Source organism: Ylistrum balloti, unplaced genomic scaffold, assembly GCF_031769215.1.
Source record: "Ylistrum balloti isolate Yb309-2 unplaced genomic scaffold, AGI_CSIRO_Ybal_v1 Utg370226, whole genome shotgun sequence".
NCBI lineage: Eukaryota > Metazoa > Mollusca > Bivalvia > Pectinida > Pectinidae > Ylistrum > Ylistrum balloti.
The window spans coordinates 1,817,809-1,841,101 of NW_026782188.1; the positions used below are offsets into that span (position 1 = coordinate 1,817,809).

General features: G+C 36.3%; 1 protein-coding gene and 1 pseudogene across 1 annotated transcript; both read right to left on the minus strand.

Moving 5' to 3' along the window:
* Positions 1-6,233: 6,233 nt before the first annotated feature.
* On the minus strand, positions 6,234-10,482 carry LOC132551879 (trans-L-3-hydroxyproline dehydratase-like). Its single transcript, XM_060216023.1, has 4 exons — positions 10,011-10,482; positions 9,443-9,595; positions 6,866-7,005; positions 6,234-6,491 (listed from the first exon to the last, which is right to left on the minus strand). Exons 1-4 carry the CDS (start codon positions 10,480-10,482, stop codon positions 6,234-6,236), a joined length of 1,023 nt encoding a protein of 340 aa, XP_060072006.1.
* Positions 10,483-12,892: 2,410 nt separating this feature from the next.
* Positions 12,893-23,293, minus strand: LOC132551929 (uncharacterized; annotated as a pseudogene).

The following is a 23,293-nucleotide window of genomic DNA, read 5'->3' on the forward strand; positions in this document are numbered from 1 at the left end:
TATCAATTAGGTCATTTATTTTTATAAAATATCATTTGTTAAATTTGAAATCAAGACTCTGATTTATGATCAAGATTAAATTGGATATATTTGCATCTCATGCCCATCATTTGCTGTTGTACCTCTGATGAAGAAAACACCTACGTAACATTCAACACTACAACTTGGTCCATTTGCCATGAATTTAAGGATGCACTCCTCTGAGAGTCAAACAATTCAAGTATCAAACTTTTTTGACGATGTTTTTTTAACGGTTTGATTTTAGAAATTAGATTAAATACAAAAAAATACTAAATTGTTGCACTAGTCGGTTTCAGACTAACATTACATAGCAGTTCAGTTAAGGAATGTTTTTTGTAATATGGCGAACATACCAGCCGTAAAAGGAAACAGACCGAAACATTCTGTCTCTATTACGGTGTTTTAATGTCAATATTCACATTTGTTATGCTGTTATTGATATTTACATTTTTATTTACTATGCTTATTTTAGAGACAGAAATTTTCGGTCACGTGTTAATGAATACATTCTGATTGGGACAAGTACCACGTCAAACTCCAAAATACTCGAACTTTGTATAACACTATTTGTATGGTGCTGTTATGGTTACAAATAATTGTGAGCCTTTCACATAGTTGAGCATACTGTAGAATTTGGCATCGCGGCAGGACTTGATGTGATATTTCATATCGAAATATTTAGGCAGTTTAGGGTTTGTTTTTGTTGTCGGGTTGACACTCCAATAATATCCGCTTTTAAGCGATAAATTATCGACGCATATTGCCCTATAATATTCACAAAAACGAAGGAAAACAATTCTTGTTTATGTTACAGAATGGTAAAAATTGGACAAAATATCGGCGATCCCGAAGTTAGATATCGGCATTGACAGTAAAAAATCACACTTGAAAAGTACTAATGTACCGCTTTTCCGAAGTTCCAAAGTTTTCATATTTTGATCTTTTTGATCGTGTAAAGTGAGCACCTATCTTATGTGGCTGTCTACGTCCGTCATCTTCACAAGACCATTGCCTACCGTGTACACGAGACACATGGTGCGGAAATTAGTTGACAGCATGGTCAATATTGTACACAATGGATAACTTCACTTTATGTCAGCAGCAGATTCCACTACCAGCCATATTATGTATGGTTTGTAAGAAAACTGACACTGAAAATGTCGAAATGTTGATCATCAGCCATTCAGGCTTTTAAAGCCGTGTTTTCGATGGACGCTGTGGCAGACTTTGTAATGAGTTTCCATTGACGCTTGGGGAGATATGTGTAATTCTGTAGATACGAATTTAAGTAAGGCATCAACTTATAGCTGTGGAGCACGAAAATGTTACTTTCTTTTGACTATTTCCGAGGAGTTACGAAACAAACCAAGCATGGACTGAACTGTCTAACGCGTCGGACTAATTCCAGCACTGGTTTGGCAGCGTTATGTTGGAAACGATCTAATTTTTCTAAATTCGGTTGAGCTGAGTTGCACCTAATGCCATAACATTGATGGTAAAACGTCTTGTAGAGATTAGCCTTGACAAGTGCACTAATAAAACTGGATAAGGAATCTATTCCAATAATAGACTGTGGAGAGGGCTCTTATAAGTTGTGATAACTTGTGCCCAATCCATTTGCTTTCGGCAATAAAATATGTTTAAACTAAATAGACTGTAGAGTTCTTCTGCCTTTGTCACATCCACCTCGCGCTCGTTCATCGTTTGCTATTCGTGACGACATTACAGATCTTAGACGATCTTGAGGAGAAGGGATCCTGATGTTATCATCACCAAGCACCCAGGCAAAGTCGGACTGGATCTGGATATCCGTCTACGACTAATTTACATTTGAATTCTTCAATTCTTCACTTTTCAATATAACAATGACAGATAAAACAGGAGTCTTTGGAGAGAGAGTAGAGTTGTACTTATATGGGAAATAACGTCTGCTAAAGTAGGATTTCCGGTATTGAGGGTCTCGACTTTCGCGCCATGATTGTTTTTTTTTTCTTAAAAGTCAAGAAGATTGTCGATAAATATCTGATAGGGAATCGTGGGTAACCCACCGTTTTGCCTTACCCCCAATCGAACAGGAAAGCATGGTGACGTCATTCGGTGGCACGTCACGGTACTCGTCATTTCTGCATATGAGTCACGGATAGTGTTAAACATGTTACATTTGACACTGAAATCACTGAGCTTACTCATGAGCCATGTGTGCCAGACAGTATCAAATGCTTTTTTAATGTCCAGGAAGGTTTTGTATACTTTACTGTTTAACACGAGATTGTGATAAATGGTCTCTTGGAGAGAGAATGTGGCCGTGGATTTCCGGAATGGCATTCTGCTGCGCGTTTGGAAACGGTATTAAAGTAGTTTCTATGCAATCTTGTATGCGAGTGCTGATGACTTTTTCAAATAGTTTGCATGTACAACATAAAAGGGGGGGGGGGTCGGTTTGTAAATAGCGGAATCACAACAGAATTGCACTACTTTATTTATAACGTGTAATAGTGATATTTACACTGCTTTATAAGGTAGTGTAATAGTGAGGATTTGCACTGCTTTATAAGGTAGTGTAATATTAAGGATTTACATTGTTTCGTAATGTAGTGTAATAGTGATGGTCATTATTCTAATAAAATTGTTTTCCTTCGCTTCAAAATTATAATGATATTCTTGGACTCATCTGTCGAGTGGCTTTAAGACTCTCCAGCCAGTTGATTTCACATCTATAAGGAGGAAGGTACAATAACGTGACAAAAGTATTGCAACAAGCATCGCCGATTTTCTGCAAAAAATATTTTGGTATATTTCATTTTCGATTTTTGGACAGAAATGATTTTACTATCGTCATGAAACTCGGCAAGAACTAATTTAAGGGGGTATATTTTTACTCGACACCGGCATTTTGTGACGTCATGTTGTGCTTACGTTGGACGAGGAATAAGCAGAAGATGGCTCGAAGTGCCAATGAATTGACACCGGACAAAAAAGAAATGTTGCTGGATTTACATGCCAAGGGATATAAAGATTCTGAAATAGCAAACTTATTCGGAATTCATCGATCCACTGTCGGACGAATTTTAAAGAAAATTGAAACAACCGGAGATGTAGAAAATCGCCATCGAATTGGTGGACCAAAACTTTTGAGTGACCGTGGTTGTCGCAGATTATATCGGCATGTTAGAAAAAGGAGAGACGGGTTTTCAGATATTACTTTAAATAGTTGGATTCCTCGACCTGTCTGTACAAGAACTGTTCATAGAATGGTGTATAGGGAAACTAGCGTGGACTGAGCACAAGTGGCAAAAAGTTCTGTTTACGGACGAAACACAATTTGTTATTGGCAAGAAAAATATTTTACATGTATGGAACCCGGAATGTTTACATATCTTGAAAGCGCCCCATCGGATGAGTGTAATGTTTTGGGGATGTATTTCATATAATTGTGTTGGTACTTTAGTTGAGGTTGATGAAAATATAGATTCACCAAAGTATATAGATTTACTGGACGAAAACTTGGGGCCTGTTGTTGCAAAGGAATTTGGCAATGGTGATTGGATTTATCAGGATGATAATGAGACCCCTCATCGTTCTAGAGTGACCAATACCTGGAAGACCGCAAATCGTATACCAATTAGGACTGTCCTGCACAATCCCCAGATATAAACATTATTGAAAGTGTGTGGAGATGTATAAAAATTAAACTTAATAAAAAAAATTGGATGTGTTACACTGCACACAGGTTAATTATAAAAACACAAGACCCAGGTTCTGACGTAAGGTGATGATCCTTTTATTGAGTATACAGCTACACACAGATCTTTAGACTTACACAACAAGAGTCCCGAGCTCCCCCCTCCCCCCTCCCCCCCCCCCCCCTTCCTCAAACCAAAAGCTACCCGGTGTCTGAGAGTCGTGGCCGCTAACTGCTCACCTTCCTGCTTATCCCTTTCTTACTGACTGTATTTAGACAGCCATTTCTATTTATCCCCCTGACCATTGGCCGAGGGTCAGCACCACATGGACAGTGTCCAAAATTCTTTCCGGACATTCAATTTCTCAACGGGAAAATAAACATACTTTTGCCGGACATTAAACTCGACTACACAGCGCTGGACACACGATTTGTAGGCCTATGTGATTAACTTATCGACATAAAGACCTGAAGAGTGTCATTTAATTGCTGGACATTAAATTTCTTAATCAAGGAAATCAACATACAAATAACCGGACGTGGCTTTGGAGGTGAACATACTCGGGAAATAAACATCGCTGGACACACGAAGTGTAATTATAACTTGATTAACCTAGATACACAAATTTCCACCATTCGTCTACCTAATGTATAAGGTTAAATATCTACACATATATATAATTAAAATACGTGCTCTTTTATGCACTGTTTTGTTACAGATGACATTACAAACAGGGATCAACTTATCACAGCAGTGAAAGATATCTGGCGACGTCTACCTCAGGTCTACATAAGAAGTTCATATGTATCAATTCCCATTGGATTCGCAGTGTTATCACCCAGAAAGGTTATATAACAAAATATTAAAAGTTTGGTAAGTATTGTACATTTTTAATATGAAAAATATTGTTTTAAATTTCAACTTCGTTTTGCAATTGTGAATGACGTCGGCCATGTTTGTTGCAATACCTTTGTTACGTCACTGTATAAAAGCGGATAAGGATCAATGGTTTTTGTTATGTTTTGTGGGATTCTTGTGTAAATGGAGGTAAGGAAGACAGGTACCCATTACGCTTTAACGACATAAATACGTTTAAAGAAAGATAACTCGGAAACTTCTATTTCGCCTGATAAGATCATACCATGTTGTATGTGTGTTTATTTTTATTTACATATACAACTATTTTTACGGGATACCATGGGCTACGTCCCCTTAGTGTTTATCGAGTCGTAGGCACGATGACTTTTAGGTAGAATGGGGCCAGTCATTGATGAGTGATATTATCCAATACAGTAAGTACCGTTTTACTCGGAGATCCGTACAGCCATCGCTGTATATGTTTGTGCTGTAACCTATATAGTGGTTCCACACTTAACATGTCGGACTCATGTCAAATTTGAATCCGTGATAATATGAATATCCATGTTCAAAATCACAAACACAAAATAACCACCTACAATGGTTATTCTAAATCAGTGTGTTTCAATTTATTGTTAGAGTGCATATGATCAGTTATTTCAAAGGACGAAAACTAAGGACCCCTGTGGTTTATTGGACAGGTGTGAACTATAGCCGTCTCTTTCATGGGCTAATTTCTCATCGTCTGACTCTATGGCCTATATGATTTCACACATTACTACAGTCAATGTACGAAGAAATCCTCTGATTTGGTCAGGGGCGTTTGATAAAGACACTCCAGCATTTGGTTAAACAAATAAAACTGCGAAAAGATCCAGAATTTGGAACAATTAAAATTGAAAATCAACAAATGAAAATTCTCGATCAAGGATTTGGATCGGAAGGGATCTTCAACATCTACCGTTAACTATATCTTAAAGTAACCCATTACACAATTGAAAAAAGACAATGATTAGAAATTGATTAACCACAGCATTTCTAAACAGACTTTTCCCTCTACAGTGGCCAAGCTTCTATTCATTTCAAATACATATAACAGAGAAAATCTCGAATTTATTGAACTTGTACACTTTATTTCTCATTACGATTGATAACTTACATTTATAAATTGCAGTCAACAAGTCAATTCTTTTTCGTAGTCCATTTTCTGTACTAGCATGCTAATATGATTTAATGTTCTTTTAAGCAAGTTGGACTATACAGAATATCTTCAAATTTGATATGAGAATCAAGAATAAATGCAAAATACGATGTACATTTAAAAAATCAGAAACGACTACAATTAATGTTTTCACACATCTACGTCTATGTTTGTTCAACCATTGTATCATACCTTCATTATGAATCCCCATCACGTCTAACCAGTGTACTATGCACTAATGTGATCGCTGTGTATTTTAACAGTTGGTGGCCTTAATGGCCTTTTTTTAGATGTTCCCTATTAAATAGTCATTCGAACTAAGGTAGACAGGCCAACAACCAGTTTAATTGAGTATTATTTAACAAAATTCTGTCTACATTTGTAACCATTACTTCGTGATTTCTTTGTTGATCATGTTAGCCGACAAATTACACATGTAATTATGCTTATGTTCATAAAGTTGAGTTGAATCATAATAGAAACCCCCTTCCAATGACGTCATCCGTCTCCAGGGAAAATTCCGAAGAGCCACAGTAGTATCCTTTTCCGGAAACTTCTACTACTACCGCTTTATGTTCACCACACGTCACTTCCTGTACTACCTTAGCCTGGAACTCGGATTTGGTATGGCTCCTGAAGGTCCTAGACTGGCCTAGTTTGACGTGACCTTTGTGGTGTAGAAGTGCCATCCTGGCAGTCGTCCCTGAACCACATGGGGATCTGTCAAACTGTAAATGCATGTCATGTTTAGAGATTTAAAAGAATTACGCGGAATTCATATTTGTGTTTTAATGTTCTGTATTTCTTAAAACATGTAAAAAATTACCATAATTTATATCCCCGTGATTATAATTGGCTACTTCACGACCCCCAAGGTGTGACGGCGTCTTGTGAAACATGTATAGCCCAGACTTAACTGTAGCCCACCACACCACTACTTTGTTGCGGATTGCAGAGCTGAATAGGGTTGTGTAATGAATCTGTATGATATATTTAATAGGAAATACTTTAAACCCTTCTCAAGACGACAGTAAGCTGAACACTTAATCACCCTCTGTCCTTAATGGCGAGCTGACTGTCTAAACGGAGATGACATGCGTACCTGTTTCTCAGCGAACACACATATGTGTGAGGACGGAATGTCCGTCCGATCGTCCTGTCCGTCCGTTATGATAGTACCGAACAGGAAGGCGAGGTCATCACTGTTTGGATGAAACAGCTTCAGTTCCTTCTTCAATGCCTCTGGAAGAAACATCATACAGACCTTGTAGTAAGGATTGAGTCTTCTAAATAGGTCACGATTATCATCTACATCATCATAGTTGTAGCTAAATTGCGTTTTATTTTACTATCAACCAAATATTATTCCACATCAGAACACTGAATGTGTTTCTGTCAGGTCATTATTTTTCTAGTTGCTCACTGGGAAATCGACCAGAGATCTTACGTTACCATCGTAACATAAATAATCAAATGAAGTTTAATTTTGTTATAACATTTCTGTTCCAATTGTAACATTCCTAAAAATCTGGTACAATTTGGTACTATCCACAAGAATTCTTGATGTTTTTGTCATCATTTCATTTCAAATACATACGTGAGTAATCAACCAAAATTTTTACTTATATGCAACACAAAATATGTTTGATGCAACGTTTTTGATACCTGAAATTTGCATCACAAAGGACCTACCTAAATAGGAAAAGAATATGACCTGTTTGAATTGAGAAAATTGGGGGAAAATCTTCACTCTCCTACTCCAGCTGATCAACTCCATAAATCATATGGTAACTGCTGTAGTTGTTAGACCTCCATCATAGGGTGATCTTATTACAAATTCCATTACATTGCTTCAGTTTTATGATTTGTAGAAGTATTCAAAAGGTTTCATTCTAAATAAAAAATATCTTATGCCATCGAACAATTCAAAGCGTTTAGGTAAACATTCTGAGGAATGTCAGCGCGACATTTCTTTTCATAATCCAACATACCTATAAATATAAATGATCTTTAGAGAACATTACCAAATAGTTACGTGAAGAAAAGATGGATACACTAGACGACAAGAACAAGAGTGCCTGAACAAAACTCACAAAGAAATTCTGAAAGATGACGAGACGAGAATGTAAAAAAGAAAGAGATTGTGTGGACTCAGCAATCCATTTAATGGTCATTGTTACAGTCTCTGGGTCAAATGTAGCAACTGTGATATGTGGGGGCCATTCAAAATATATGGAATTGGATGGTAGAGTTTTTTCCAGTGTATATGATGTTCAAATATTCAAACTTTAACCAAGCCTGTTATTCAGGACTGCACAAGTTGGGTTTCGTCCTATGCTAGACATCTGTCAGTCAAAATGTTTAAAGTTTGGTGTCGGTCTAGTGTTCTTCCAATATTTAAAGGCATACATGCAGAAATATCTGTTAAAACATCACAATTATTTATGGTAGAATGGAGATCACTAGCTAAATTATGTGCTTGAGGACTGTATTGTATGACATATTTTCCAGCAAATTTTAAACATGGAGTGAGATGCAAGTCTATGATAACCTATCTTCAAAATCTTAAATATTGGTTGTTTTTGCTTTTTAAAAATACTTTTTCTTTTCCTTTTTTAATTGAATGTATGTATCAGCATTTCTAATACTATACTAAAATTAGAAATATTGGTCCGTTCCGCCCATTGCGGTTATCAAGTCTGTCACGTGTTTTAGTAATACGTAAGCAGTGTTAGAAAAGTCCGCTCGTCTAGACGAGTCAAAGCTATTTGCGGGCGAGTGATTTGTTTCAGCTACTTGTACGGCGAGTTATTCCATAATAAATGACGTCTATCAACTTAAACACTTTTAAAACTAATTTAAATCCACTGATAGTCGATCAAATACATCGATGTAGTATCCTTGTTTACACCACGCGTCAAGACTCGGGCTACCTCACCACAAATGTTGTAAACAAGGTTTGTTTTGTGTACGTAGTTACTGTCAAAAAGTCGACGTTCTCGCTCGCGTTAACAGTGAATTAAATATGAGTAAAACAATGAAAGCAAGTTTGAGTTCAAACAACTGATATAGAAATTGATAATAAAATTTGTTGTGTTTGTTGAATTATGTTTTGTTGCCTTTTTTCTTTTGGTGAATGAATATTGGATTCGGGCAAGTGAATTTCAAGTTTCACTTGCCCGACAGACGAGTAACTGAAAAATTTTTTTTTTCTAGCCCAAGTAAGAGAAGTTTTCGAATCTCACCGAAACCATCTCCTTGCGAAAGCATCGAATATTCTTAGTTAATATTAAATAAATGAAAAATATAAATATATATATTATCGATAACTTTAAGCTTATACCACATTACATTATAGCTAGAGAAAACTGACTTGATGACGCATTTTTTTCTTTTTCTTTCTTTTTTTTTTCTTTTTTTTTTAAAGTTTTGTTATCACGGTCACTGGTCCTGTGGATGTCGCCAACTCGTATGAATTAGTGGTTTCAATATCTACCGATATTTCGTGAATTTTGTATTGAAATTAGTTTTGGAATTTTTCTTGTACTAATAAATGTTCATGTCGATTTTCAAAGATTTTGATTATCTGATATTTGAACAAAATGAATGAGAAAAGGAGGAATATTCGCGGTAACTTGGACCCAGTATAGCTTTATCCTACGTTTATCATATCAATTACCTGACGTGGCTGCTGCAGCCGATCTTACGACTTCCGGGGCAGTCTCTGATAACCGGAAGTTGTACTGATTATCAGATACAAAAGCGAAGAATGATCCTCCGTATGCAATATCTGCTACCACGTGACCATACTCCGGGACTTCGACCCTTATATCTGTGTGAAAATGACAATGTGAAAGCACTATGGTTCTGGCCCAGATTGATGACAACGTGAACAAAAATTAATACATTTCACGAGGTAAGAGGACATTGGTATTTAGTATCTGGAATGCATTCACATTCGAACTATTAACTATAATGAGTCAGGTCATCCTACTGTCTATAAGATAGAGAAAGATTCTATTTATCACACCTGTAATAAGCGTAGATATACGAGTACCTATCCGGGGAAAAAGAATGGTAGATCTTGGCGATCTTGAACAAAGAATTAAATCGTGGTTAAAACCAATGTCCACTTGTTTACTGTATCTCATTACGATATTGAATTGTTCACATTGGTGAGTATATCAGTAGACTTTATAATGTTTCTACACTCCATTTTGTCAGAAAATTAATATAATGACATTTACCTGTTGCGAAGACGAAAGCCGGAACACTGTTAAATCGGACATTTCCAGTCTTTCCGTCACTGTATTCAACGAATGTCTCCACTAGTCCACATGGACATTGGATCGCCACTCGTGTTTCCGGACTGGAGAGTTTCTGGATTAGTCCCGAATCTACGGCGTACCGTCCAAGGGAGATAATCGCGTGACCACACATGGTACTGTAGCCTGCATTATGCATAAACATGGCAGCAATGTCTGCGTCTTTATTATCCGGCTCAACCAATAACGCACCAAACATGTCAAGATGGCCGCGAGGTTCTCTCATCAACAACTTCCTATAATTGTCGAGATGTTCCCGTGCGTAACGCATTTTTTCAAGTAAAGTGTCCCCCCGAGGGGAGGGAAAACCAGACTCGATCACCCTCAATGGTTCTCCGCCCGTATGCATCTCCCTAGTCATGATGACAATATTGTTTGGTACCGGCTCCGCCATTGCCGTCTCTGTATGTTACCTGCATGCACGTGATGTCGCCGTGATAAACAACTAACTGTTGACTGTTACAACTTACTAAAAGTTTTCATACACTTTGATATAACAATATAGTATCCCTAATTTGAATGACATTCACACTTATATGACATACTTCCTTCGCATCAATGACCTCGTCAGAAAGTACCGAAGTATCTCGTAAATGTTTGTCTGAGGTGTATGCAAATTAGGCATGTGCTATGCAGTTAACGCAATTTTTCTGAAATATTTAGTCGATAGCTCAATATCAAGCAATGCTTCAACAGACATCTTGTTCAAACCTGAATCCTACTAGGTATTTATTAAAATTTTACAAGTCATGTACTACGTCTAACACTACTGACTGAGCAGACAGTGTTCAAATTTCGTGTTTACTACTGAGAGCTCGAGTTTCCTCTGATTATCGACAAATTTTACTGAGTCACTCCGAAGATTTTATCGCAAGAAACCTGGGCATGTTCTGACATATTTTTTCTCTTTTGCACAAGAAAAATATCTAGAAAAATTTAAAATACGATTTAAAAAACATTGCTATAAGAAAACTAATATTTTAACGACGATTAGCATCAACAATTACGTTATGGTCGAGTTACAGGCCATTAACAAGGGACTTTAACATAAATAGATATGGATTTAGGTCACCAAAGTCTTATGGCGACCAATCACGATCGCCTTTGTCTGCCGTCGTGTGTCGTACGTAGTGAGTCCGTTAATAACCCCTGAACTGATTTCAATGAAACTTTGCAGAAACCTTCCCTGGCCTAAAATATACAAAGTATCACGAAACAATTAAATACTTGCATCTAGATGTTATTTTTTCCCCAAGAAATTTGCTTTTTATTAGATAAAACTTTGACGTTACAAATTGAGAATAATACATGCATTTTACTAAGGGTTCACACAATAATAATTTGGAATAAATATTTCTCTAATTCTTTTGCCCGATTCATGTTCACATTCAAACAAATGATGAAATTCATCATCAATATTATTGCTACAACATAGATTACAAGTTATGTTTTCCTCGGGTATTCCGATCCATCCACCAGTTTCCACGGGTAGATTTGTATTTGACGTTCTAAATTTAACAATAATCTGTTTTTCCTTTGGTTTTAGTTTCGAAAATGTCTATCGATATTTTGCGTGCGTTATTTAACCATCATTGTACATTGTACATAACTTCAATAGACAAAGGAAATCTGCCAAACTCTCCATAGATCATAAAATTTGGTGTGCTTCTTCTAACACCTAAAATTCGTTAAACAAAATTGCACATGGACTTTCTCTAAAGAGCTCAAGTTTTCAAAGCCCCATGCCTCTACTGCATACAGATGTATAGGTACTACTAGTGAATCAATATTTTTAATTGAAGGTCAACAGGTAATGGATTATTTCTGATTTTCTTATAAAATGCAAACATGGATTTTTAGACTGTTCCATTAATCGTGTTCAAGCTTTAAAATAATTTCCGTTATAACTTTCTAAAACTCAAAGATAAGAAAATGTTTCAAGAATTTCTATCAGTTCATTGAAAATAGTAAAATGAAATGGCTTTCCATGATTTTCTTTTAGCAAGAATAACAATTTTTGTTTTATTGGTATTAACATAAAGTTTCCAGTTTTACAATATTCTTCAAATGCATCAAAAGCAGATTGTAATACAAATAATTTCAAGTGTATTCCGACATCTTTACCAAAATTTTCAAACGTTTAAAGACAGTTTGTATTGTTTTCTTTCAAGAAATCTTCTATATCATTAAGGAAAATTGAAAATATATGGTGATACATATTTCATTTTCATTTTTGACACAAGATTTAGTATTATCATATAAATTAAATATTGCTCTGAAAATCTTTCCCGTTACATTACTTTTTTGTACTTTTCTCCGTAGACAAACTCTCCAAACTTAGTCAAATGCCTTTCTAAAATCTATAGATGTGAAATACAATTTCTTTCGAAGCGAAAAATATATAGAAGTTAATGCAGGTAGAATGAAGATATTATCATTGGTGGAATAATTCCTTCTAAACCCAGCCTTAGAACAAATTATAAGATTAATTTCATCACATATATTGTTTAATCTGGTGTCTTTACCTAAACATGTCACGAGACTTATTGCTCTGTAATGATATAAATTATCTGGATCGCATTTACATTTATAAATTGGCTTGAAAACTCATATCTTCCAAGAATCATGGATACAACCAGCGTTGAATGTGATATTAAACTATCTAAGATACAATAGTGTGAATAAATCAACAGGTGATTTAAAGTACTCATTTAAAATTCCATCCATACTAGAAGCCTTGTTATTTCTTTTGAAAAAAAACAACCCGATAGACTTAATAATTTCTGACTCGGTAATGTATCCGTTTAAAATATTATCAAGTCTACCATCTCTGTCTACAACTATATCTTCAAATGTTGTCTCATCAGAGTTATCGCCCTTGCGTAAATATCTTAAATAGCTGTACAAGTCGTTGATATTTTTATCCAATTTCTGTCGCTTACAAGCGCCATCAACTTCGTTTAGAATGTGCCAAAATGTTTTTCGGGTCATATTTTGAAGAATTTCTTAATTCTGTTTCCATTTTATCTTGGTGTATTTCGTATGACTTATTCAAGGTTTTTCTATTCTCTAAACCTGAATTCCTTTTGTTAGAGAGACTTTTATCAATATGATACAGACGTTTGCTTTATGAAAATCTAGTCTCTTTGGGTTTATTGGTGGTTTTCCTTTTATGTGAATTATTAAAACTCTTCTTTTCCCCAAAACTGTTTTTGCACAGTGTTTGAACATATAACTTATTGAATTTACAACATCATTAATTTCATGATTATTGATTACTTCACATGGTTTCTGATGGATAATGTCAATTTTTCACATATTTCTGTGAACATATCATTTTCATCTTCTTCAATAAAATTTACACAGTTTGCTTTTTTATCACTGTTCCACTTTACATAGTCATTTCTGTGTAAATCGTGGTTTCTACTATCTAAATTTCGTGCATATTTCTGTTCTAGTCATACAAAATGCAAGTCTGTAATGAACATCTGAAAAAAAAAAGATTCAAAATCAATAATTTCAAAGTCAGTTACAATTTCAAACAAATCTGACGATAGTCAATAACACATGTTGTTTTCCCGGTTGTTTTATTTTTTCCTGTACGTCCATTCGATATATATACCTATACATATATAGTTTCTCTTACAAGAATCCAACTGTTTCCAAGGTTATTTGGTCTTGCCCTACACTGGCTAACTCGCTCAAACGGTATATGTTAATGAATCACTGTTTGTAAATCATTAAAATACCTATTTATATCATCATTTTTATTAATATCTAAAGCTTCAGTTAGTGTATTATTAGGTTGTACATAATCATCATGAGTTTTTGTTTACACATTTAAGTCATCAACGAGTGCAAATTTAATATATTTTTTCTGAAATTTAATTTATCTCTTTATCTATTTCATCAAAACAATCTTTAGATGAATATTAAGAATTTTCAGGGGAACATACAAACAGCCAATAACTACATCAAAATCTTGTTGAATTATTCTTTTGACAATTTTACCCATTGTACTAAATCTGAAGGAGTAATGTAAGACTACAACACAGAGTTTACTACCCTTTTGTATGACTATATCCCCGTGTATTGGTTACATTTGTACAACAGATACGTTGTCGTTAATACAGGGCTACACTGTAGCTGTGTCTCTTTGTCCTAGGATAACAATCGTACATGTATAATACGTATATATTTGTTGTCCTACGTGTGGAGGTTGATGATATTGTATAGCATATGTGTATGTATTACTGTGAAATGTGTACACTTCCCATGAAGATAAAGTCCAGGGTTCGTATGCATAAAAATTCTAAGTATTTTTCTTAAATGTTTACTTAAATACACTTTCAACCTACTTTACTAAGCATGTTACTTATTTTTACGTTGCATAAAAATTCTAAACATCATGCTTAGTTGTTTCTAGTAAAGCAGATTGCAACCTTCTTAAATACTAGTTGCTAATGTTTTTGTTTAGAAACAAAGGCACGTGAATAAAAACGCGTGGCCGGTCGTCTGCTTTCTTCAATCGCATTGAAATTGTATGCAGTCAAAATGGTCTAAGAAACGGGAGAGACGCCCTGCAAGAAACGAAAACCGAACTGGACTGCCGACGAATGTCTCCATCTCACAAAACTCGTGGAGGAAAACAAAGCTGTGCTGAGATCTAAGTTTGTGGCTGGGATAACAATCAGAGGAAACGAGAGACTTGGAAAAAGATAGTTAATGCTATCAGTGCGTCTTCCACCATATGTCGATCGACTGAGGAAGTTGAAAAAAAATTGCATAATCTCCATATGAAAGGAAAATCAAAGCTGTCCGACCACAAAAGGCAGACAACGATGACAGGTAGGTTATGTGTATACATGATGGTTGAATTCCGATAAGTCCCGAAAATCCATTCATTCTGCACATCGCTCTGCAGACGACATTTAAGCTAGCAGTAGTTAGTGGGCTCAAATGTACCAAATACACTTTTACATAACATGTGAAAATATAAACGTTAAAATTATCACCGCTACAAAGTTGCATTTCCCCAGTAGCATAATATCTTAATGCAATCATTACCTGCAAATGTGGAGGTAAGCTGTGGTTTCTTCCCGTCGCAGGCGCGATATAGTCTTTAACAATATCAGTAATAAAAAGAATTCCCTCACTGTCAAATCTAAATCTCTGATAAGTTCAAATGCATCGAAGTTTTGAAGTGGGTCAAACCTGTCTCTAAAATGTCTTTCTCGTCTTAACGCCCTTGAAGTGCATTATGCTGTCTATTAGCGGCGACCATTTTGTTGGAGTTAAGTAACTTGGTTAGGAATTTAAGACTGGCTCAGAGGTTGTTTAAAGATAAGAATATTCTTAAGAGATAAGAAATTTTATGCGACCCACTCACAAAGATAAGCGAGATGCTAAGCACAAACTCCAATCTGCTAAGCAGAGTTTTTCAACTTAAGCATATTCTTAACCACTTAAGAATTTTTATGCATACGAATCCTGCTCTTTGTTTCTTTTTTGTTTTTTTGTTTTTCTTTTGTGACTGTCGATCTGTATTTCCTGCACGGAATGGAGTAGTAGGTACAGGGAGCACCAGATATAAGGTAGTACGCACAGGGAACACCAGATATAAGGTAGTACGCACAGGGAACACCAACTATAAGATAGTACGCACAAGGAACACCAAATATAAGATAGTACGCACAGGGAATACCAAATATAAGGTAGTACGCACAGGGAATACCAAATATAAGGTAGTACGCACAGGGAACACCAAATATAAGATAGTACGCACAGGGAATACCAAATATAAGGTAGTACGCACAGGGAACACCAAATATAAGGTAGTACGCACAGGGAACACCAAATATAAGATAGTACGCACAGGGAACACCAAATATAAGGTAGTACGCACAGGGAACACCAAATATAAGATAGTACGCACAGGGAACACCAAATATAAGGTAGTACGCACAAGGAACACCAAATATAAGATAGTACGCACAGGGAACACCAAATATAAGGTAGTACGCACAGGGAACACCAAATATAAGATAGCACGCACAGGGAACACCAACTATAAGATGGTACGCACAGGGAGCATCAGATATAAGACAGTCGTTTATGTAAAGATAAAAAAAAAACATTAGCTGTGTAGAGCTACTTTACGAGTAAGCATGTGTAACAAATTATAAACAAAACACAAAAGAAATATCCAAGCATGGTAAAAATTTCAAATCAAAAGAGCTACGCACTATGTATTTACTGAAAATAACACACAATGGTAGTTAGATATATCGGGGAATGCGTAATGAAAGTAAAACCATAAGCTGAAATAGCAATTTATCTATGTAACACAGTATTTGTCAGTAAGCATTAGAAAAGTGAAATAGTGAGTTTGGTTATACTGTTTGCTATAAAAATCACTAATCATTTTGATATATCTCTCTTAACCTTTAGCCGAAAGTTCATTCAGTACTGTAATACAGGTAAACAACTGACAGCCACGTGTAAATCTATGTGATTCTAGACGTGTATTATATAAGTGTACTATGTTGTGGCCATGTCATATACATCACAAGAAGAAAGGGGACGAGGCAGCCATATTTTATAATTTATTTTGGTACATAATTTACACAGGACATGTGTAAGAACGATAGCGTTTTCAATCAGAACGAAGGAAGACAAGATTTCTTTATTTGTCTCAGACACACAAAGTATGTAGCGAGAAGTCAACACAATATTTACATCAATTTTAAGTTTAATGAGCATGACAATCAAAAGTATATAGGACTTAAAAAGTTACATCATTACTATCATGATATTGTAGACTTATTGTTATTGAATACACTGATGTCACTAAGTACTATACATTAAATATACATATATAGATAATTATAGTAGTGTCACTAATTCACAACATATCAAATAATACCAACGATATCATAACATGTTAGAAATATTTTGTACAAATTGACTTACATTTACAAATAGCCTTTTATCAAAACATGTAAACATGCTTTTCATTTTATGATAATTTGGCCTCGAATGAAAATACGATGGAATAAATTAACGTCTTAATTGTACTACGTTAACACTATTACAGACAGACAAATAATGGTATTCATCTCCAATACAGTACACACATGATACATACCATATAAAACCTTGAATATTTTACCATAATGCTTTTAAGGATCTTTTGAAATAAACCTCAACACGCCACGCCGAGTCAAACGCCTTTCTGAAGTCAATGAAGGCGCAATATAGTTTTTTACCCAAAGACAAATATAATGATATCAGTATATGTAAAATAAAAATATTTTCCATTGTCGAATGACTTTTCCTGAAACCCGCCTCAGTTTTATAAGGTTGATTTCGTCGGATAGTTGGTATAATCTGGTATTCAAAATCGATGTAAAACTTTATTCATGCAACAATTGTTATAGCTCTGTGATTGTCTTTAGGATCACCTTTGTTTTTGTATATGGGTTTAATTATCCCAGAACTCCAGCATCTAGTATAATGTAAGAGTTTAACGTATAGGTAGTATAATATCACCTGTACGTTTTATATACTCATTATATACATCGGCTTTACCGCATGCTTTATCATCATCCAGTTTTCAAATCGAGTTTAAAACTGATTCGGGATTGATAGGACCATTAAGTATAATATCATAGATAGTTGCGTTCATAGTCGATATTTCAAAGACTTTGTCCTCACCATCTTGAAGATTCGATTTATAAAATATTCATACAGTTCATCGATTTGGAATTCATCTTTGTATTTTAATTGATTTATCGATTCTGTCCACGGTATTCTAAAACAATTTTGATTTAAATGTAGAAATTTTCCTTATTTCTCTTTCAGTTTCTTCATAAAATTTGCGCTGATCAATTTTCTGTACTATCTACCTTTCCTGTTAAGTGTTAACGGTTCTCAATACTTTTTAAAATAGTGTACCTTTTCTTAGCGTCATGAAATTATTTTCGTTTTATGTGACATCCACGAATTAACCATTTTTTACATGCATACGCCTTTTATTCAAAGACCTTTTTTTCTTTGTTCCCTTAAACAATTCAATTCCTTTATTCCAAATGCAAATAGCATGTAAGAAAATGAGCATATATAATATTAGATTTCATTATAGCAAGATGGCGGAGGACACTACAACTTCAGCAACATATATGAGCCAATGAAAATATACAGTGATTGTCAGTAGCATTAAGCTAGCAAATATGCCATTTGGTTAATTGTACAAAAGAGATTTCTTTAAGAAGAAGCATGAATCAAATATTTACTAAAATTTCTTAAACTCTTTTGTAGGACAATAGTTGTATTTACTTGAAGACAGACGGACGACGGAAGTAATAGGGTTAAATATATTTGATTCTGAGCTCTGAATAAACTGGACATAATAATATGAAATGAGTTCCACCGTCATGTCATCACTATTACAAAGAGAACAATGCCTTTGGGTTCTGGAAATACCGTTATATCTGCCCTATACTTAATGCATGGGACGGTAACCGATACTTACTGAGGATATTGTTATACTTATAAGTGAGAGATTTAGTGAGGTAAAATTTCATATCATAATATGATCAACAATGTATCTATACAAACGACATTTGGAAGAATTTTCTAGAATGTTTCTCACCTATTAATTAAAATAATCTTTCACGCGTTGGGTGTATAAGAACACCAAACTGTTTCTCACTAAATATGAAGGGATTTAACCAAACAATATAAAACCCTGTTCTACATAATTCCTGTTTCACTTGGTCAACAAAATTAGATTTACAATTAGGTTTATTAGAATTTAATTCGACAAGCTCCTCGTAACAAGATCTCAAAATGCAATCATTAGTATTAAATAGCTTTAACCAGTACTTTATAATTGATATTTTACGTTTGTTGTTTCACAGTTTAATATAAAATTTCTTAATTTTCTATTCAATAAAAAACAAGCCTTACTGCCTTTGGCCGCAATGTTATCTAATGCTAAGGTAAAAGGTCATTACAGTTAAACACTAGACCAAGCTAGTTGTCCACTATATCAATAGGCCTACCATTATATGTCCATTGCTCATTGGGAAAAACACGTTTTTCCCCTGAATATTATTACTTTAGTTTTACCTACATTTACATTTTATTCCAACGTTCAGCGTACAAAAACAAGTGATCAAGCATATTCTGCGGATCGACTACGTCTTCAGAAAACAAGACCGTGTCGTACGCGAACAAAATTATAAAAAAGTTTAGCAACTGTAATCGGTAACTCTGACAATTTGAGTTGATAAGTTCGGGCTCCAAATCATTAATAAATGAAAATAAAATCAGACATAAAGATTCCCCATGTCCATGTCCGACTATTTACTTTTAAACAAGATTTTACACAGTCATATATAAATCTAATCACAATTAACAGTTGACCTTTAATACCTGACTTCCATAGTTTGAACCATAATCTATCATGCGATATGCTGTCGAAAGCCTTTTGGTAATCGACAAAAACAATACAGTCGTTTAACACTACTTTGTAAAGATTTAGTAATTAAGGTATTTAGAACAAAAATTGCATCCCGTGTACCACTGCCTGGTCGGAAACCAAATTGAGCGTCAGAAATGACATTTTCTTTTCCGCTCCATAACAATAAACGTCTATTGAGGAGGGACGTGACTAAAGATGATAATACCTCTATACTTGTCTTTGTCTCATTTTTATGTATGGGTACCACAACAAATAAATAGTTTTAACAATTGAGAGACTTTTTCTAGCTGCAGATAACTCATGGGTACTGAACTCATTGTTCAGTTCAGGGTGAAGACATTCATTATGATCTACAAACTCCTCAGAGAAAAATGATGTATCAGCTGGAGTATCAGCCAAGCCTTAAAAATTATTGAAAAAATCATCAAATGATAAGTCACTGGAATTTACAGGTTTACTCGTAGAACAATTACGGTAGAAGGATTTCGGATCATTACGTCTTAAAAGTGTCCATCTTATTACCTTCTATTTGGAAATACGAACGCTTCGTTTTAGATTCATATAATCTATAGCGCTTTAAGGATAAAGTCAAACATTCTTTATTACATACAGATTTACGTTTGTTAAATTCAAACAGTGCAGACATATACATTTCATATAAACGTTTACATTCTGCGTTGAACCAAAGTTTATCAGGGGTTTTAATAACACGACGATGCAATTCATGACACGAGCACTGACAGCTTGGAACTACCTTTTTTCCTACAGCAAAACCGATCAAGCAAGGAAGGAACAATGTTAATCAAAACTTCAGTATTAAAAAGTCAGTATATAAGATGCCATGAACGAAAGCAGTCAGTATAAAAGGTTGACATGGGTAAAAACAGTCGATATGTCACATACGGACGGAGAACCATTGAAGGTAATACCCTGCCCGTGTGATGACTAATGAACCAATACACGACCCAGTGTTTTCCCGGTAAGATGCTGTCTTCGGAAATCCAAGAGTCGTATTTCGGTGCCTATCCCTTCCATCTAACCAGATTGGATATTTCTCGCTCTTTTTCTCGTGCGTAATACTTTTTCCGCCAAAAACATGGACTTCTCGTACACCTTGTTCAGCTGATTCTGATAAAACACTTCCGTGATGATTTCTCTTGAGTAATCTTTCAACTTGTAAAGTGGTAAGCCTTCTTTAGTAAAGCTGCCCGTGATCACGAATAGTTCTCGGCTCAAGCGTTCGTCGTATTGACGTTGGAAAGGACGACGTAGAAACGATATCCTCACCAAGTCCCTCAACTTCTTCGGGACGACTTTGGACTGGTTCATATTGTATCTTCCACAGGTCGACGGAGTCAAATTTCGTGACAGTCACCGGAGGTTCTCTTAATGCTGCTATGGTTGGTATGGTTGTAGTGCCGTGTTATTTTGGGAAGTACATCTATTCAACGATGAGTCTGTTTGTGCCTCATGTAATGCGTGATGCGAGATTTAAGAGTATTGATGGATCTGTTGGCAAAATAAAATTTTACCAGATTATGCGTGAAGAAATAGCCAACGCCTCGATCTTTAAGAACCGTTTGGCTCTTTATTGGCAAACTCGCTGCATTTGTCGCGCCTTACGGGTGGATTTTCTGCCTTCATGAAATTCTGCTCGAATGCCCGGATCATTTCCTTTCCGGATTTGGTCTTCAGAGCCACCGCTCAGATGTATTTGAACATGATATCGATCGTCAATAAGACGTACTTGAATCCGTCGTTGCTTTTCTCATAGTTTGTTCAAGTTCAATCCACTTGATCGGTTTGCTTACAGGAGTTCCGGGAGGCGGTGGTAACGCGAGTCCGCCCGTCTGTCCTCTCTTCGAATCGGTGAGTATGCTGAGGGGGACGTTTCTTGTAATTTAGTAAATGTGGCTTCGGCAACGGGTCTTTATAGTCATTCAAGTGCATTTTAATCAGATCAACGATGTTGGACCGAGGGGTGGTCTTTCCCCCGATGTCTATTTCTCCCAGCCGAGCTCTGTGTGTTTCTTCAGATGGTCCAAAATAATCTGGCCTTCGGCTTAAATCTAACGGCAGTGGATTTCAACACGTCTTCGTCCTTCTGTGCTTGGGTCGCTGTATGGTGATCGATTGGTGCCGTGGATGCCAGTCCGTCCCGCTCGCCGCTTGGATGTTGAGTCGCGGTCTCGCTTTCGATTACTTCTGTGTTCCGTTCACCTCAATTCACGAGGTCCCTGAAGGCTTCCATCAGAAACAGGTTCTTGCCTAAGAAGGCCTGACGTGCCAGGCATTGTAGCTGTGACAACTTCCCTCGGATTCTTCATTGGTACCAATATGTGGGTGATGAGATTGATGGTTCCCTTTGCAGTAGAGATTTTGTTTCAGGTAGAGAACACTGAGATTCCGATGGTGCATACCTTTCACGAAGAGAGCTTCCATGTCCGGTGATGACGTCACAAGGTTAACAAAATCGTCCAAAATGGCCATGTTACAATGGCGATCGTCGGACAGCGATGCCAAGTCCTTTTCGGAAGGAAGTCCCTGCTGAAAAGTGAGAACTGTTCGAATAATGGTTGATACAGCCGTAACAGTACGGTACTCTCCGGTGGCTTTGCAAACATGTCGTCTTTGAGATGCAACAGTCGATGCACCCACTACGTCGTGCCACTGCACGTGGCTGCGGTGACAGAAATTGAGGTACGACCCGGAAATGGATATATGGTACAATTGATGCCCCGAGGCGGACGTTCGTCTCTCTTTTATAGGTTCCGAAAACTGTCATGAACTGTAACTTTCACCGCGGTAACCACCACATCCGGGGGCGTATTACGCCATTTCCAGCACAGAAGCTGCCATTTCCGGAGCCGACGGCGGGGCGGAAGGAAGCTAGTCTTCGAAGCAATTAGCCAACATTTCTGCCAATTCCTCGTCCGTGATTTCTTTTTCCTCTTCTTGTCTGACTGGTGAATGATGTAGACTCCGTCATTTTCCACCTTTCGCTTGCAATAAAAGTAACTGACTGAATCTTTGGCGTTCTTGGACGTAAGAAAAGATGGTATTGTCCTTGACCTTGAAACTTCGATTGATGCCCGATCCGAGTGCCTGGGTCATGAGAATGTAACGAAAAATGGTCAAGCGGGCTCTGACTTGACGCTTGGATATGCCCTTGGAACTGATTTTGCATTCTCTCGTTTTTCTTTCTCATTCGAAATCTCTCATTTCCGCTTTGATGGCGTTGTCTATACAGTCGGCAGTCAGGCACAAGTAGATGGAGTCAGTGTGCATCTCTAGCAACATCGGATCTGTCCACGTACTTGTCCAGAAAGCCGTAATTAAAGGCTCGCATTCTCTGTTTGGCGTATTGTGAGATAAAATAGCATAGTTGAATAGGTAGGTCCATCTTGATCTTTTCTTTGGCCATTTCGGTCACATAGAACGCTTCTTCCGGTTCCAAGAAAGTCATTGTACGCATTGGATGTACAGAACGGAACAATAGTTTGTCCATGATGACTGATCCATAAGCACTGTTGCCTTCTAGTTTTTCTCGCACGAAAGAGGAAAACACTTCTGTACTCGAAATTCGACTACCTGGTACACGTTTGATGGCTTTCATACCGGGATTTAAGTACCATTTTAATAATGGGGTAGCCAGGAGAAGCTGTCTGGCTTTCATACCGACCACAAGTCGTCTAGGTTTCTTCGTCTGTCCAAACAT

What these genes read in the sequence shown, in the direction of transcription:
- LOC132551879 (XM_060216023.1), bottom strand. Translation starts at nt 10,482, where the DNA reads ATGGCGGAGCCGGTACCAAACAATATTGTCATCATGACTAGGGAGATG. An exon ending in GGCTTTCGTCTTCGCAACAG is followed by an intron (nt 9,596 to 10,010) that starts GTAAATGTCATT and finishes ATTTTCACACAG; the next exon opens with ATATAAGGGTCGAAGTCCCG. An exon ending in GTGTGTTCGCTGAGAAACAG is followed by an intron (nt 6,492 to 6,865) that starts GTACGCATGTCA and finishes ATGCATTTACAG; the next exon opens with TTTGACAGATCCCCATGTGG.